The 17,936-nt window shown below is 52.0% G+C and overlaps 1 protein-coding gene across 2 annotated transcripts in view; it reads right to left on the bottom strand.

The window, feature by feature from the left end:
- LAMB3 (laminin subunit beta 3) overlaps positions 1-17,936 on the bottom strand; it is a 39,490-nt gene that overhangs the window by 1,774 nt on the left and 19,780 nt on the right. For both annotated transcript variants that reach the window (XM_065541133.2, XM_045396368.3), the window contains exons 9-22: positions 16,288-16,408; positions 15,337-15,525; positions 13,622-13,777; positions 12,972-13,168; positions 12,457-12,568; positions 11,240-11,618; positions 8,823-8,983; positions 8,489-8,709; positions 8,005-8,202; positions 7,560-7,704; positions 3,412-3,619; positions 2,880-3,021; positions 2,368-2,544; positions 1,433-1,586 (exon numbers count right to left, since the gene is read on the bottom strand). In XM_065541133.2, coding sequence (XP_065397205.1) covers positions 1,433-1,586; positions 2,368-2,544; positions 2,880-3,021; positions 3,412-3,619; positions 7,560-7,704; positions 8,005-8,202; positions 8,489-8,709; positions 8,823-8,983; positions 11,240-11,618; positions 12,457-12,568; positions 12,972-13,168; positions 13,622-13,777; positions 15,337-15,525; positions 16,288-16,408 — 2,560 coding nt within the window. The remainder of the gene's footprint in view (positions 1-1,432; positions 1,587-2,367; positions 2,545-2,879; positions 3,022-3,411; positions 3,620-7,559; positions 7,705-8,004; positions 8,203-8,488; positions 8,710-8,822; positions 8,984-11,239; positions 11,619-12,456; positions 12,569-12,971; positions 13,169-13,621; positions 13,778-15,336; positions 15,526-16,287; positions 16,409-17,936) is intronic.

Genomic DNA, 17,936 nt, shown 5'->3' on the forward strand with positions numbered 1-17,936 from the left:
ACACACCACTCCAGTTGCTAAATAGTCTTACCATTACCTCAAGCTATTACTCTCTTCACTTTGGTTGCATTGTGTTTGTTAGCTCTTTGGGCTGCAGTAAGCATTGCTGGCTTATAACAAGCTTGCGGTAACTCAAAACTCTTGGGTCTTTTTCAGATGAGTAACAACTCATATTTGCTTATCACTTACTAGTTATAAAGTGGTTGCAGTGGCATTAGCTACTGAAAAGCCAGGCTTCACCTGAGCTGTACTTGTGGTTTAAGCCCAAACAAGGCCAGAGCAGGAGGTTAGTTTTCTCTTTATTTAATTTCATTTGTTAGTTTCAGCCCATCTTTCTGAACTTTTGCTATTGCCTTAGAATACTGGTTCTGTTACCTGGTGTCTCTGTTGTCCAGAGACTTGATAAATTATTTATCTTCATACAAAGTATTGGATGAACAGGACAAGGAAAAGCACTGACTTAGCCGCTGGCCCCTTCCCCTAGGTCAGCTCCTCTCACTTCATCCTTTGGGTGCAGCTGCCCATGGCCCCAGGTTTATTCATCGTCTACCCACCAGCCCAACCTTTTATGTGGTGCCCACCTGGCTATCCAACGAGACTTCTGCCCAACACTTCTGCTGAAATTCGAAGGAACTCTTTCTGTGGCTTTCACTGGATACAACACTCCAGTGATCCCATCATCATGTCAGCCATGACTCTAGTTCCCAGGAGCCCCTGTTCTCCTTTCTGAGAAATCTTCGGAACCCTTCCGAAAGCTACTTTCATTATGTTTCCATCATATTCAAAACCCTTGGATGTGCCCTACTGCCTCCTGAGCTATCTACCCTCCTCATCCTCACACTAGAAGCCAGGCACAGGGACAAGTCATGTTAACCCCATGCCACTTCTTTCCCACCAGCTCCTCAGCAACCTTCTTCTGTCCCTACGTCAGAACATACCTTGTTGCTTCCCAACACCCTTATCCTAATGTCCCTCCTCTTCCTCACAGCTTCTCCCAGGCCTATACATTCTTCCAGGCCCATCACAAATCTTCTTTTCTTACCTTCACTGAACATGTCTCTCTCAAATTATTTATGCTCTGAGCCCCAGAACTCTTATTATTCAACCCCTATCAGAGACCACCTCATCCTGTTAAATACAGTTCTATGCATCTTAAACATAAAGCAACAGGAAGAGAAAATATGACCCCACTGTTTGCAAAAATAGAAAAAATGGTCCCATTAATTGCGAGCTTTTTGAGGCCAGGTCAAGTCATGGGACCATCTCTGCATTCCCCAGCCTCATACATACTAGACGCCCAGAAAAAATCTCATTTGATCTCACTCCCATAGCATGGCTAGCTCCAATAAGAATGGGCTTCAGAAGCCTTGGGTTGGGTGGGACCAGCCTTCATGAATGCCCAGTAGTCCGTGCCCCTGAACCATTCCCTCACCTTTCATCCTGTCCATCATCTCCATGGTCTCCCCAAATAGCTCCTCTGCCTCTGTCTTCACACTCTGGATCCGGGCACCCTGTTCACCCAGCGTGGGACTCTGACCCAACCGGTCCTTCAACTCAGCATACTTTTGTTTTATTCTCTCAAATCCCTGAAAAAGGTAGAATAGTCTCAGTGTCATTGTCATCATGCAAGGTCCTAAAGACCTGTGGCCAAAGCACTTGATGTCACCCAAATCAACACACAGTGGGAAAGCGCCTCCTATTAACCCCCAATAGAATTGGTTTTGCCTATTAAAACGCCTGAGTCACAGACTATGACTTAAACTTCTGTGTTTCCCTCTTCCCATGTCCAGCTCTTGACATGTCGCACCTCACTCCCAGGACAATGTTAGTCACATCACAGGATATTGATATTAAGCTGTCACATAGTATACTTAGCAACTTGGTCACTGTGCCAGGATTGAAAGTGCCAGTGTTCCTAGCCATAGGGGGAGCAGGTAGTGTGTGTGAGACACTGAGAATGGGCTCTTTGATCTTCTCTCTCATCTAATTCTGACAATCGTGGAGCCCAGGTTAGGATAAGCAAAGAGCATCTGTCCAGGCTGGGGATCCAAGAGACAAGCTCTGGATCCAGTGTCAGGGGACCTGCTTTATAGATGAGTCTTAGGCCTGTGAACAAGTCACCACCTCATCTGTAAAAGGAAAGGGATTGGACTGGTCATCTCCAATGTCCCTGAGCCAACTATACCAAAGGCAGTGGAGGGAGAAATCAGATGCCTGGCCAGGTTTGGGTTGATTCTCAAGCCTCTTCTTGTTCTGTTATTCTAAGCACATTTGAGTTTGTGGTCTTATAAAGTGTGCAAAGTCCTCTCCTGCTCAGGACCCCCTCACTGGCCATACATCGTTGAGCTAACTCTGCCTTCTCTGTACCTCTTGGGCACTCAGTGCCTGCTCGCTGGCACCTTCTGCAAGCTGCTGGGCCTGGACTGCCTGTGCCCGCTGCTGCCGGGCTTGGCGGCGGAGCTCCTCCATCCGTGTCCAGAAGTCACCCAGCTGCTTGGTCATGCTTGTCACCAGCTTTTCTGCTGGCTGCAGTACCTGCTGAACCTTTGTGGAAAGAGGGAGATCTGGCATTTGTGGTGGGTCTCATAGGTGGGGGGTTCATCCCCATTTTTTCTCCAACTCATCAGGCAGCAAAAACCCTCTCCAATCAGAACAATCAAAATTGCCCACCTCTCACTCCTGCCTTCTGCATCCCAGCCACAAGATCAGAAAATCCAAGGCCCAAAGCCAGCCCAAAACTTGTCACCCTCCTGTAGAACTCCACCTCAGCTTTCATCTAGTCACTTTTCATCTAGTCACTTTCTGGCATTTTCTATGCCTGGTGCCCAAATTTTCCTGTTTATGCCCAAATATGTGTGGAGGAAGCCATGATGCCTCACCTCAGCAACCCTATCCTGGATAAGCCTAAGGGAGCGGCTGGTGCCTTGCATGGTGTCCTGAGCTTCCTGCAGTGCCACTGTGCCCTGCCGCAGGTTCCCAACCACATCCTCCACCTGGCCCTCCACTGCATGGGCTCGGCTCCTGGGTGAGAGAAGCATGAGGGAGAGGAGAGAGAGAATGAGTGAATAGTGAATCAATGTGTGGTTCGACTCACACACCAGTCCAAAAGAACACCCTTCCCAGCCAAGACAAAGAGCAAGGAAAGTATTAGCTTTGACGTCCCAGGACCCCACCAAGCAGACATGATGAATGTTTGTGTTATGCCTGAGACACTCTCTTGGCAGTTTCCAATACGGAAGACACAGTCACGCAAATTGTTTAACCTGCACTCTGGACTCTGTGTACCACTCCCCACCATCGTAAGCATCCCCTCCTGTCTCCCAGCCCTCTGCACCCCTCTCCCAGCCATGGGGTTGAGAAGCAAAACTTCTCTCTTCTGGGCAGAGAGAAGTTCAGGGCCCAAGGCCGTACCTGGCTTCCTCAGCCTCAGCCTGCAGCCTGCGGGCCCGCGCAATGTCCTGTTTGGTCTGGGACAGCACCAGGTCCACGTTGGGGAGCCTGGCTGCAATGGCCTGGATCTCATTCATCTTCTGCAGAACAGTAGCTGAGTCTGTGGGCAGCCACAGGGCCAGCACAGCCTCGCTGACCTCCTGGATAGTGGCTGCATCCGTTTCGGGGTCTGGAAGGCAACCATGCATTAGACTGTGGGAGCCCACTAACCTCCCCAGAGATCCGAGGCCTCTCCTGGCTAAGCAGCACCCGTGGAAGGCACTCATGGTGGCCCCTCTATCATGGTGTCCCAAGGAGCTGCTGCCCCCTCTCAACCAGACTCAGGTGTCTGTTCTCTGGAAATTTCTGGGAATGCTGTAGGAGGATGACTATCCTGTGCTCCATGCTGCAGCAGGGAAGAGGAGTGGGGGAGTGTCATCACAGCTGTGGCAACTAAGCGTCTGGTGTCACAGGAAGCTGCGGGCTAGGGAGAAGGAGGTGGTGCCAGACAGCTGGTACTGAACAATGCCTGCAGCACATGCACAATCAGCCCTAAATTGGGAAGAGTGACCAGAAACTGGAGCTGCTTCCTTGGCAAAAAGACCCCTTCCCTGCACTCCCCCTCAGGCAAGACTGCTCATTTTTGCAAAGGCAAATAAGAATGATCAAGTCTTTGCTGGAATATCACCTTCTCAGGGAGGCCAACCCCAGCCATCCAATCTAGAATTGCAACCTCCACCCTAGACTGTAGCACACTTTATCGTCCCTCCCCGCCTCATCTTTCTGTCTAGCACTTGCACCACCCAGGTACCAAAAACTGTACTCATCTAACTGGTTTTTTTTTTTTTTTTGTCTCTTTTCCTCTAGAATGTAAGCTCTACAAGGGCAGGGGCTGGGTTTTGTCCACAGCTATATCCCTAGACCCCAGCATAGTGCCTGGCACTTGGAGGTCCTCATGTGTGTAGAGTGAATGAATGATTGACAGGGCTTCAGGTTCAGATCGCTGCTTTACTATTCAAGCCACCTGGGCAAGTCAAGTGGTTCCCTAAGCACAGTTTCCTGATCTGTGAAAAAGGAATATCAATCCCCAATATCAATCCTCAACCTGAAGGTACAACATAAAACAACCCATTTGCAAGAGTTGTTACAAACCAACTCTGGGTCAGAGAGTAAGGTCAGAAGTACAGAGATGACATCTCCTCCCCATCTATTCCAATTTGCTTTTACAGATTTCGCTGGTATTGAGGTATTAAGGAGGGGGGCACCCACTCACCCAGATGATTTGTCCTGGGACCTGAACTCCTCCGGGGTCCCAGGCCCAGCCTTACTCTACACCTAAAGGGTACTAGGTGACCACACAGGTCTCATTCCCTGCCCCATCCCATGCCAGGCAGAAGGACACTCCTGGAGGGTGGAAGCCATGCTTGTTCATTGCTGTGTCCCTTGGGGGTTTGCATGCAGCATAACTGTGGTTGAGTTTCATTAAGTGGGTTTATCCCAGCAGCAAGCTTTCACAAGGACCTTCCTCATGGAGATTGTCGACCTCTCATCTAACCCAGAGTCCCACTCTCAAAGCAAGGCTTCACATGCAACTTCCCCAGAAAGCCTTCCAGGATGAGCACATCCCCACCTAGATCTGGCCCTTCCTTTACTCTGCACCACTTCAGCTGCACCCTTAGGCTCAATCTACATGACATTCAGTCACAGAGCCTTCTGGGTCTCAGGATGGGCTCAGTAAATATTTACTGCATTGAGCAAAAGCATGGGAGGAGTTGAGACTGCAAATCAAATTAAACTCAATACCTGCCTTTATGGAGCTGAAAATCTAATGGGAGACAGGCACATGAACAAAGAAGTACAGCTTTGAGTGAGTGGTGTAAACACAGGTGCTACAGTAGCCATGGGAGGGGCCCCCAGAGCCACCTGATAGGTCAAGGGAGGCTGCTGGGAGAGTGGGATGCCTAGGAGGATTCCTAGAGGATGAACAGGAACTAGCCGGGTCAGCAGAGGTGGGAGAGGGGAGACAATCCAGAGAGAGGAAAAACATTTGCAAAGGCAAGTGGCAAGAAAGTGTGTATTTGTGTGTGCATGCACACTCACAGGTGTGTATGTATATGTGTGTCCATGCCATAACGCAATAGGGTGTGGATGACAGAATCAGACCATTAGTGTTGAAGCCTACCTGCACCACTGCTGAGCTGGATGCCTTTAGCCAAGTTGCTTAACCTCTCTGTGCCCAGATTACTTGTGTGCAAAGTGGAAGTAATAAGAGTACTTAGTTCATGTAGTCAGGAGTAAATGATGTAATACATGCAAAGCACTTGGAACAGTGCCTGGACTCAGAACTTAATAAGCCTTAACTATTCATTTTGTCAATTCCATTTGAAGAACTGGGAAAGGCGATGTTTCCTCCTCCCTCCACAGACTTTCCACTCTCCCTCCCACACCATGACCCTACATCTGACAGCAGCCAGCGCTCAGAGGCGTCCGCACCAGGACTCTGGAGACCAGAGTCCGAGCCTACAGCTACACAAAATTTTCCTGGGTTTCTCCCTGGAGCCAGGCCTCTCTCAGGCCCTGCTTTTTCTCTCTGACCCTGGACTCATCATAAGACTTGACCTGAGATACAAGCATAAGAAAGACAACAAAAGGGGCCTGGCAGCTCCCTGTCTGTACACGTGAGCCTGTTCACGGTACTCACCCAGCAGGAGAGAATTCCAACCCACCTCCCAACCCCTGAGGTCAGAGCCCTGGCTGAGATTAATGCAGGATGAGTAGCCATTCAGCGTCACTGGACTTGACTCAGGGTCAAGACTCCCTTATCCATGAGCCTAAGCCCCACACCTTGACCTCCCCCATCATCCACATTTGTGGGGCACAATCTCCCTAGATTCCCAGGTATCATTTTCCCCAGGTGTGGGCCTCATGGCCTTATGCAAGTCATGAGACCTCAGAAGAAGTCTCCTGCCCCTCTCTGACCTGCCATCTGCACTCAGGAGGGGACTTTGGCCTATCTGGGGCAAAAACACAGTAATAGCAGCAAGAAGAGCCACTGTCATTACACCAAGCCCTAGGCTCATATTAACTGGGCTCCCAGCCAAGCAAATTCCCTGGCAGGAACCATAAATCTAACAATATCAACTCCTGTTCCTGAGGCACCTTTCCTTTTTCAAAACACGTTTTACATCAGTTATTTGATCCTCAGAATAAACTTGTGAAATACTACCGTCTCCCCATTTATAGAAGCAAAAGATGAGGCAAAGAGAGAAGCAGCCTGCCCAATGTCACATGAGTCTCCCGGGTCCTGTTTAGGAATCTTTCCATTGTACAGCCCTTCCTCACTCCCCAGGGCAGTGAGGAAGGGCATCTGGTTCATTTATTCATGCCACCTATGTCAGATGCCTTTCTGTGTCTGGCCTTATGTTAGGTGCTGGTGACACAGTGGTCAAAAAGACAGACAACCATCCTTACCCTCCTGGAGTCCCCATTCTAGTGGAGTGACAATCCACTTGTCGACAACTGAATGACGGTGAGTAGTGCGAGGAAGGTAAGACACCGAAGGGGAATGGGAGATGACAGGGGACAACCAGATCAGATGGTCAGGAAACACCTCTCTGGGGAGACGACCCAGAGGACAAGAAACAGCCCTGGAAAGAGGATTCCAGGCACAAAAAGAGCAAATAAACATTCCTGAAGCAGGCAAGAGCCTGATATGTTCAAGGACAGCCAGTGAACAAAGCAGAGAAGAGCCCAAGGTCACTCCCAAGAGATGGACAGAGGCCAGGCTCTGTAGCCATGATAGGAGTTGAGAGCTCATTCCAAGAACAAGGTGAAGCCACTGAAGGATTTTAAGCAGGAGTGAGATGTGATCTGACTTATACATTTTAAAAGAGATATTTCAGTTATTGTGTTGAGAATGAGAATGGGTCACGAGGGAGTGGAGTGGGTGGGAAGGGCAGATGGGAGAACGACAAGGTCGCGGCCATGGTGCCAAGGAGAGGTGGAGGCCTGGAGCAGGATGTTGCAGGCCTGGGAGGAGGGAGGGAGGGCTGGCTGATGCACTGAACATGGGAATGAGGGACAGGCAGGACTGGAACAGCAGCCAAGGTGGGAGTGGAGACCAGGCTCACCTGTTAGGAAATCCCGGACCTGCTGGATGAGGAGCCGCGTGCGTCTGACATCTTCCTCCATCTGGGAGCGGCTGGTGCTCACCTGGGTCTCCAGGCGCTGGGCATTGGATTGAATCTGCGAGGCTGATTCCTCGGCTGCCCTAATCTGTTGACACACACTCTAGGTCAGAAGGGATAAGGCCCCAAGTGAAATCTCTCAGCAGTCCCAGAATTCTGTGGATCATCCTCTATGCCAAGACCTACCTAGGAAGCATTTGTAACCAGTGCAGTTTCTATGTGGATGTCCAGTAAAAGAGAAAAAAACTATCTTGCACTTGCTGTGGCACCTTAAGCAGGTCACTAAAATCTCTGGGCTTTAGTGTAAAATGGGAACTCTGACTTGCCCGGGGGATCTATTCTGTTTGCCTCCTCCTACCTGTGCCCATCCCACCTTGGCCACACTTACCATCTGCCTGGTCTGCTGGAGCTGGGCATTGAAGCCCCGCAGCTGCTCAGCCACCTGCCCTGCCGTCCAGAAGGCCCCACCAGCCCTGGGAAGGACACCCCTGCAGTGGGAGCCACAGGCTGTGCCATTGTCATGGGGACACAGCTCACCAGGGCATGATCCTGGGGTGCAAGCCATCTGCCTGGAGCTGCCACAGAGCTGTAGAGAGATGGGGCTGTCAAAGAGGCTACCCAAAGCCCCTCAATAACCAATCCCACCTCACACCTGGGAAACCAACAGCCAGACATCTCCATGACAACCAAGCACAAGAAACTGGTTTCCTTGGCAACTACTGAGCTCACAATGAGCACAATGGTCGGGATGGCTGGGGGAGTGGGGTTCTCACAGCGGCAGGTCTGCCCTAATGGGAAACAGGTGGCAGCAGTTGGTGTGTGACAAGCTGGGGTGTGGGCTCCAGGAAGTGGGACTCCATGCCCCAAGTCACCTTGTTGAAGGTGGGTGTCAGGTCAGGCAACGAAGACATCTCCAGCCTCAAGGCCACAAGCTGGGGGCTGCCGGTGCCTCCTCCTCCTCCCGCCTGCTGCGCCAGCCTCTCTGCCTCTCTCCGGCTGTCCCTGAGCTGGTCCAAAAGGTGTGAGCTGTCGGAGACCTGCTGAGCAGCCTGGGCTGACTGCTCGTAGGCTGTGGTTAGCATCCGGAAGGCTCCTGTGGCAAGAAGCATGGGGAATGGAGATGGAGGAGGAGCAGGAGGGAGGGGGGCGGCATGCCCACCACAGCAGTGCCCATGCCCGGGGTTATCTGGGTGGCCCTCTCCTCACCTGAAGGATCAGCACTGCTTAGTTTTTCAAACTGCTCCCTCTTCCTCTGATACATAGTGAGAAGACCATTGAAGCTTCTGTCCAGACTCTCCAGGTCTCTCAGAAGGGACAACGTCTCTTCCTCTAGGGGCAGATCCGGCTGCAGGCCCTGGAGAGCTCGCCTGAGAAGGGAGAGGAGCTTACACTAAAATATAGGAGGGAGTTGTGCCTCCCCAGAGCAGCCATTCCCTTAGAGCAACTGCTACTGAGTCAGAACAAACAGAGGCCTTGGGCAAAGGCACCAGAACAGAGAATCCACAGGCTAAGGGGGTTCCGCTGGACAGAGGCTGAGCGGCCAGTACAACGTTTCTCTGTCCATGCATGGGCAGAGCCACAAAACTCTCTTCCCTTGACTTCCATGACCCAACATTCCCAATTCTCCTCCCCCTCTTCCAGCTCCTGGCTTCCATGAGGAGCACTGCCCTGATGCCCTCCTCCTTCGCTCTCTACAGGCTGGCTTCAGCCACTACCTTTACAGCTGCAGCTCTGAAATCTCTTCCACAGTCCACACATCCCACTCAGTTCCAGATCCCACCACTGCTGCCAGCTGGTCATCCCCTCTGAAGGAGGCTCGGGGTCCACCTCCCAGGCCCTTGGCCACTGAGCTCTTGGAGAGTCCTCTCTCCCTGTGCCCTTTGCAGCTCCGCCAACCCAACTACCAGCTCCCTCCTCCAAGCCTCACATTCTCCACCTCTAGGCTTTGATCAGGCACAGAACGCCCTTCCATGGAATGCCCCTCCATGCCTGTGTTTCCAACCTACTGAACCTGGTGGACTGACTGCCCGAATCTGAGACTTAGTTCAGAAGGCACCTCTGTGAAGCCTGCCATGATACGTTATAACATGTGTCACATTATAGTTTACCATTTACACATCATCCTCCCCAGTGCAAGCTTCTCGAGGGCAAAGACTATGTCATATTAATTTCAATATCCCCGATGCCTTGTGCAATGCTTGGTTCATAATAGATGCTCTAAAATTATGTAAAGAGAAAGAAAGAGAGAAAGAGAGGAAGGAAGGAAGGAAGGAAGGAAGGAAGGAAGGAAGGAAGGAAGGAAGGAAGGAAGGAAGGAAGGAAAGGGGGGAGGGAGGGAGGCGGGGAGGGAGAGAGGGAGGGGGGAGGGAGGATGGGAGGAGAGGGGAGGGGAGGGGAGGGGAGGGAGGAAAGAAAAAAGGAAGGAAGGAAAAAAGGAAGGAAGAAAGGAAGGAAGGAAGGGAGGAAGGAAGGAAGGGAGGAAGGAAGGGAGGAAGGAAGGGAGGGAGGGGGAGGGAGGGGGGAGGGGAGGGGAGGGAGGGAAGAAAAAAGGAAGGAAGGAAGGAAGGGAGGGAGGGAGGGAAGGGGAAGGGAGGGGAGGGGAGGGAGGGAGGGAGGGAAGGAAGGAAAGAAAAAAGGAAGGAAGGAAGGAAGGGAGAGAGGGAGGGAGGGGGAGGGGAGGGGAGGGACGGGGAGGGGAGGGGAGGAGACGGGGGAGGGGAGGGGAGGGATGGGAAGGGGAGGGGAGGAGACAGAGGGAAGGGAGGGAAGGAAGGAAGGGAGGGAGGGAAAGAAGGAAGGAAAAAAGGAAAGAAGGAAGGAAAAAAGGAAGGAAGGAAGGGAGGAAGGAAGGGAGGAAGGAAGGAAGGAAGGAAGGAAGGAAGGAAGGAAGGAAGGAAGGAAGGAAAAAAGGAAGGAAGGAAGGGAAAAAGGAAGGAAGGAAGGAAAGGAGGAAGGAAGGAAGGGAGGAAGGAAGGAAGGTTCCCAATATTTGCTTGACTTCCTCTGCTGGAGCCCCCAGCCAGAGGCTCTAGCACATCGTGAGTTACGAAGCCTCCATTTTCATTCTTCTTAGGCTGCCTTTTCCCTCCCTGCCACTCACACACCTGGATGGCTCTGTGCACCATCAGAAAGCCAGTGCTCAGGGAATGCCAACTAACTATAGAAGCTTCCAGAACTGAATCTCACTAAGAAGGCACCTCTGCTGGTGGGATGGGGGTGTGGGCGGGACCACTTCCATTCCAAAGCCACACGCGGGTTATTTTTGGAGCCCCTGCCTCTCGGATGCCCTCTGCCAGGGTGACTAATCCAGAGCTGACTCCCTCCCACAGGCAGCACTGGGCACTTAAAAGAACGCTGGGCTTGGGCTCCTGGGCTGTGTTCTGAGTCCCAGCTCTGCCCTTCGGGGGCCATGTGGCTCTGTCACATCACCTATCTGTGCCTGTTTTCTCATCTGCAAAACCACACCAACCTCACAGGACTGTTGTAATGGTTGAAAGAGAGAGCACTGTGAAAATGCCTTTAAACTGTAATGCGCTGTACAAATGTAAGGAAGGACCAGTGTGCCCCGTACAGGAACCCCAGAGCATAATTCTTCCAAATGCTTGGCAGGGAAAGGGAATTACCTGAGGGAGAGGATGGCACTGGCCACCTGAGCCACCTCCTGCTCTGTGACTGCGGCGCTGCTGAGAACTGCTCGGATCTGCTCAATCTTACTCTTTGCATCTAGGATCCAGGAGGCCAGGCCACGGTCCTCCAGCCCTGGCCCTGACCACAGGCTGGCGGTAGCATTGCGGAGGCTACCAAGGCGCAGGGCCTGCTCCCGGAGGTCCGCATCATAGGTCTGGAAGCAAGGGTGGCAGGCCACACACACCGGGTAGCGGTTGCAGTAGCCTCGCTGGCACTGGTCACAGCGGGGCCCAGTCAAGCCAGCGCGGCAGAGGCAGCGGCCCGATGCCTTGTCACAGCCTGGGCCCTCTGTTCCCCGGAAATCACAGTCACAGGCTAGGGCCAAGAAAAATGACAGTCAGAGACGGGGGTCAGGGAGACAGAAGCAGCTGTCAGGGAGAGCCCTGAAGAGCAGGTCTGACCTGAGGCTCTTTCTACATGACTTAGAATAACAGAAGTCACAGCTAGAATAAAAACCATGGTAACAGCTGCAGTGAAAGCAAATGCTTACTTAGCACCTACCATGTGCCAGGCACCATTTAAAGTCACACACACACATTAACTCATTTGATCTTCACACCACTCTCAGGATTAGCACTCTTGTTTCCCCACTTTTTCTAGATGTCCCTCTCTGAGGGACAGAGAGGTTAAGTACAGCACGCCTCTTTCTCAAAGGAGGAAACCGAGTCTAAAGAGGGGAAGCAGCTCCCTCAAAGTCACTCAGTGAGGCAGGGGCAGAGCTGGGACCAGAATCTTGTCTGCACACTCCAAGGCCTGTGCTCCTATGGTGACATCAAACTGACTCCCTGGGAAATGACACCCTTCGGCCCTCAGGACTCACTTCCTCCATCTATGAAGAATGAAGAGACAGTCTACCATCCTTGCTGCTGCCTTGGAGATGGCTTCTGGGAAATGCTCTCTCTCAGGGAAGTGGGGAGCAAAGCAACTGGCATGTCACCGGGACTCAGGGACAGCAGGGCATAGGCCTGCCTCAGGGGCTTAGAGGCCACACCAATGGGCCAGAGTGTATGCACTCACAGGGCTGCCCAGGCCCACACCACGTGCATCAATACGGGACGTTCTGCCCTGCTGCAGACCTACACGCCCCCACCACGTGCCCAACCGCGTGCTTGGCCCCCACAGCCTCAGCGTCCCCCAGGCCTTGAGCACGCACCTCGGCATCCTGTAGCTGCGTCTCCATAGGTCCGGTCTGGACACTGGCGGATGGCTGCAGCGCTGCACGTCAGGCCACCAAAGCCTTCCCGACAGGGGCACTGCCCTGTGAACTGTGTGGAGAGAGCAGCGTCAGTGGACCCTGCCTCATAGCCTCTGCCTTACCCTGGTGTCAGGGACCGTGTCCTAGATTCCTGGTCCACAGGTAGAATCCAGGGCTCGTGGCCACCTCCAGAGCTGCTGTGCCCACAAAGCAAGGGCTCCCACTCAAAGATGAGCCTTGAAGTCAAGGCCCAGCGTGGGCCCTTCAGAAGGTGTGCTGCATATGGTATCACTGACGGCCAAGAGCCACAGAGGGAGGGACATCTGGTGACTTCCCCAAAGGAGAATGGGGACAGAAGATGCCCGGTCTGACAGGGGAGAGGCCCAGAAAGGCAGCATGGAAGGGCAGCAGAAAGGCTGGTGCTCAGGACCCCTCTCCCACTGAGGGGCCCCCAGGCCACCCTCACTTCGTACCTGGTTGCACTGGGGGCTGAGGGAGTTGTGTGGGTCGCAGGCACACGGTTCACAGCCCTGGCCACTGGCCAGCTTCCAGTGGTAGGGAGCGCACTGGTCACACTTGGGGCCCACCACGTTGGGCAGACACAGGCAGCGCCCACTCTCCTCGTCACACGGCACGTCCCTCCGGGATCCCAGGATGTTGCAGTCACAGCCTGCAGGAGGAGAGCTGCTGAGCTCAGGCAGACGCTCCATGAAAAACTCACCCCCAGAGGACACACATCCAGGGAGGGGCCCCACCTGGGAAAAGAACTAGGCAAGGCCATTCCCTGCAGATGACATGGCTGACTCACAGTACCCCTGCACTGTCCCACCAGTTCCAGCAACCTGGCAGCTCAGCCGCCTGCCTGCCCACCCTCCGTCTGGCTCTCAGTCCCACCTTCCAACTCGGACCTCTGCTGCCACCTGCTGGAAGCCAGTAGCACAGCAGCTGGTGCTGGGTAAGAGGTCAAGAAGTCCGGACTCCTGGCAAAGGCCTGGGCACACCCCCTCTGTCTACCCTGCAGTGGGATTTTCTCTGAAGAGAGCACAGTGAGCAGGGCAAGCCATGGGTCTGGTGGCCCCATGCAGCCTGCCCCATGTCGTGCTGGGCCGCGTCCCCTACTCACGGTGGCAGCCCTGCGGGTTGGCGTAGGTGAGTCCAGTGAAGCCTGGCTTGCATAGGTCACAGCGCTCTCCCTGCACATGCTCCTTGCACACACACTGCCCGGTCACTGGGTCACAGGGAGCCCCTGGCACTGCCCCATCCGGATCACACTCGCAGGCTGAGAGACAACAGCAGTGACCGCAGTAGGAACAAAGAAAAGTAGAGTTCAGAGCAGATTCCAGGAGCCAGGCTGCCTGGTTCAAATCCTTGTTCCACCACTGGCTATCAATTTCATAGCCTTAGTCAAGTTACTTAATCCCTCCATGCCTCAATTTCCTCGTCTGTAAAATAAAAATAATGATACAGCCTTCATAGGCTTCTTGTGAGAAATAAATGAGTGAATGGCCGGGCGCAGTGGCTCATGCTTGTAATCCCAGCACTTTGGGAGGCCGAGGCGGGTGGATCACCTGAGGTCAGGAGTTCAAGACCAACCTGACCAACATGGTGAAACCCTGTCTCTACTAAAAATACAAAATTAGCCAGGCACAGGGGCGCATGCCTGTAATCCCAGCTACCAGGAGGCTGAGGCAGAAGAATCACTTGAACCTGGGAGGTGGAGGTTGCAGTGAACTGAGATTGTGCCATTGCACTCCAGCCTGGGAAACAAGAGCGAAACTCCATCTCCAAAAAAAAAAAAAAAAAAAAAAAGAGAGAGAGAGAGAGAAAGAAATGGGTAAACATAAAGCAAGGGGAGCATATTGGCATATGCTAAGTACTATAGAAGGCGTTTTGTTGTCATTACTTACTGAGCAACTACTCTTGCCAACCACTGAACTGGGCACTCTCACATGTTGCCTCATGGAATCTTCATGGTAATCCTGGAGATTATTATTCTCATTGTACAGAGGAGGAAACTGAGGCTCAGATATGTCAAATAACTGATTCAAGTTCTCATTAAAAGTTCACGCAAGAACCAGGGATCAAACTCAGTTCTGTCTCACTCTTCCCAGCAACAAACATCAACAGAAAGTGACTCGGCTTTCCCCAAACCCCATTCCCTGACTTCTTTCAGACCTTTCAAAATGTAAGACCCCTTCATCCAGAAAGTCTTTTCTGACTAAACCTGCCCGAATCAGATTGTTTCAGTCCAGGCCCTCTCCTATATGAAGTCGCTGGCTCTTGTGGACATATTAAGCTGCCTCTGCCTGTTGTCTCCCATTACATTCACAAACGCTCCCTGAGCATCAGTGATTTTCCAGTCAGTGTGCTAGGGCCAGAGGATGTGAGAAATAATCCTTGCCATGGAGGAGTTCTCAATGTTAGGAGAAACAGGAAATTAAATCACAAACCTCATTACAACATGGTAAAGGCGATAATATACATATGGAAAAGGTGCTTTCATCCTTCTTCTTCACAAGTGTATAGTTTATATCACCAAACAGTGTGTGTGTTCCCTGATGGCAGAAACTGTATCTTATGTTTACTTTTTTCTTTTCTATGCCCCAAATAAAGCCCATCTATTGATGGATTGTCTGCTTGATGGTCCAGAGAGGTTAAGTGACTTGCTCAGTAATACTCAGCTAAATTAAAATAATCTCCCACAAATCCTGACTCACAGTCAAGTTTTCATGCTCCATGAGGGCCTTGGTGTACCCAGAAACATGTGATCTATTGCACCCAGAGCAGATGGGGAGTAACAGACAAATGACATTCTGGGTCTCCAGAGCCTCTACTCACGGATACACGTCTCCTGAATGGAAGCTCCCGGGCGCCGGTTCCGGAAATAGTGCAGCTGACACCGCTCACAGTTCTTGCCTTCGGTGTGGTCCCGGCAATTGTCACACACACCTCCATATGCCCCCTGGCTGGCGGCAAACACAGCGGGGTCAAAGTGACATGTCTCTGAGTGCCCATTGCAGTCGCACCCTGGAAAAAGAGAGTCCCAGGGCTGACAGCTGACCCCCGCCTTTGCTGTCTACAGAGCGTGCTCCACAAAAGCTCATTGGCATCTGTAACAACTCTGCAAGATGATCAAGGCAGGGAAGTGGGGAAACTGAGCCCAAGGGAGGTTTGTATAATTTATTTAAGGTTACATGACCAATAAGAAAGCAGAGGAGAATAAGAACTGATTCTCCTGATTCCTACTGTTGGGATAAACCCAAGAACAGTGGCCATGTTGGCCCAAAGCAAGAGACCTTTGAATGCTCTATCCCCAACCCTGCAACTGCCAACATTGGTCTCCTCTTGGGTCACTGCCTGTCTCTGGGATAAGAATCTCTGCTTTCCTCATTTATGTAAACAAAGTCCCTGATTCTAGGGAGCCATTTGAATTAGGAAAAATGACAACAGAAAACCAGATATGTCCTAAACAGGGTAAAGCAACTGGAGAGGCCAGAAGAAGCAGGCTCTGGAGATACCATGAAAGTCACATGGAATCAGAAGCATCAGCCAAGTCATGGTCCCTCCAGGTCTGGCTGAGGAGAAGGCAGGGGGTGGTGGGAGGATGTCACCCAAATACTCTCTCCATCCTCACAGAGCCAGGAGAGCTTGAATTGTAACAGTGCAATTCAGTTTAGATTTACATAAGAAAGACTGGATCCCCCTGTGTCCCAGGTGAGGTCACTGAGGCCTAGAGGGGCCAGCACTTGACCCAGACCCTACAGGGAAGGGGTGATCCAAAGCTCCTACTTTGGCATTCATGGGTGTCCCGGCCCTCTGCAGGTCTCCAGGGCCGGTTGTTGTAGAAGGGCGCACAGCGTTCACAATTTGGACCGGCAGTGTTGTGCTGGCAGACGCAGACATCGTGGACCTGGGAGGGGGACCATCAGCCATCAGGAGTAATCAACAAAGAAGGGCCCCAGGGATGGACCTGCCCTCTGTGTACCACTCAGGTCTGGCTCAGACACCAACCCTTCCAGGATGCTTCCTCTGAATGCCGCAGACTTCACCCAGCTCCTGTGAAACTGTCTGCCATTGTTCCGCACATATGAGCACACGTGTGTGTGTGCACGTGCTTGTGCCCGCACTGCTCCCCTAGTGAGGTTTTTGCAAGCTCACTCGTTGCACTTGGACACCCCCGTGACACCCAATCAGAGGCAGCGCTTGGAAGGTGCTCAGAAACCCTTGGCAAACTGTGGGATCCAGAAGCTGGTGGGGCCCTCTGGAGATTTATATTCCAACAATCTATGACTACAGTTGTTTGGCTAATGGAACTGTTGTGATGTACTGTCACTAGACTCATTAAGGTATAAAAATAGAACAGCTATTGTGTGCTAATTGCCTTCCAAATTAAGCCCAACACCTTCAGCCTGGCATTCAAGGACCTGTATCATGTTAGTTGCATTCTCAGCTCCCATGCCCTGCTGACAGCACAGCAAGCTGAACTTCTAGCTGCTCCCTCTGCAAGCCCTACTTTCTCTACCTGTTGACCTTAACAATGGTTTTGCTTCTACCTAGAATTCTCTTCTCTCTGTATTCATTCGCAAAATCCTGCCAGCTAGGCTTCAGCTAGAATGGCACCTCTCTCATAAGGCTTCCCTGGTCCCTCTAATTCCATAGATCTCAACCCTGGCTGCGCCTCAGTGTCACCTGGGGAGCATTTATTAAAATGCCAAGGTCCAGACCCAATTCAGTCTGAATCTCAAGGAGGAGGCCCAGGCAGTGGCACCTTTTAAAAGTGGTGATTCCACTGCACAGCCAGATTTGAGGACCACCAGGGCTAGGTGGCTCCCTCCCTCCCTGTCATCTCATAGCATATTGTATTCCCTCTGTGTCACTCAGCCTTGGGTTCTAGGAGTATGTCTCATGGGCCCTGACAGATGACACACGCCCTGAACTGGGCTCCCTCTGCACACCTCTGCAGCCTGGGGCAGAAGTTGGCCCAGAAGTGGAAGAAGAATCCCAGCTGAGGCTTGTGCCACCTCTATTTCCCTCCCAGGCCATCTTACATGATTTCCTCCTGTCCCCCTATCACTAGGACAGCTGTCACACTCCCATGTTGGGTCTCTCTGCTTCTTTGCTCAAGGTTCTCTCTTCTATACCTGTGGTTCTCAAGTTTGGTTTCACAGCAAAATTCCCTGGGAGGGGAGGGCTTGTTAAACTGGAACTTCTCAACCCCCATCCCTGCTGAAGCCAATCCGCCTGGTCTAGGGTAGACTTAGCATCTGTACTAAACATTGGTCTCTCACCCTGCCCCCATATCTCACCACTAGATGAGACTTTAAAATCCCTAAACCAGTGGCTGTCAGACCTGGCAGTACCTTCGAGTCACCTGGGAGCTTTAAAAACCAATCATAAAATTAGAATATCGTAGGGTAGAGGGCTGGGCAACATTTTTA

Source organism: Macaca fascicularis, chromosome 1, assembly GCF_037993035.2.
Source record: "Macaca fascicularis isolate 582-1 chromosome 1, T2T-MFA8v1.1".
NCBI lineage: Eukaryota > Metazoa > Chordata > Mammalia > Primates > Cercopithecidae > Macaca > Macaca fascicularis.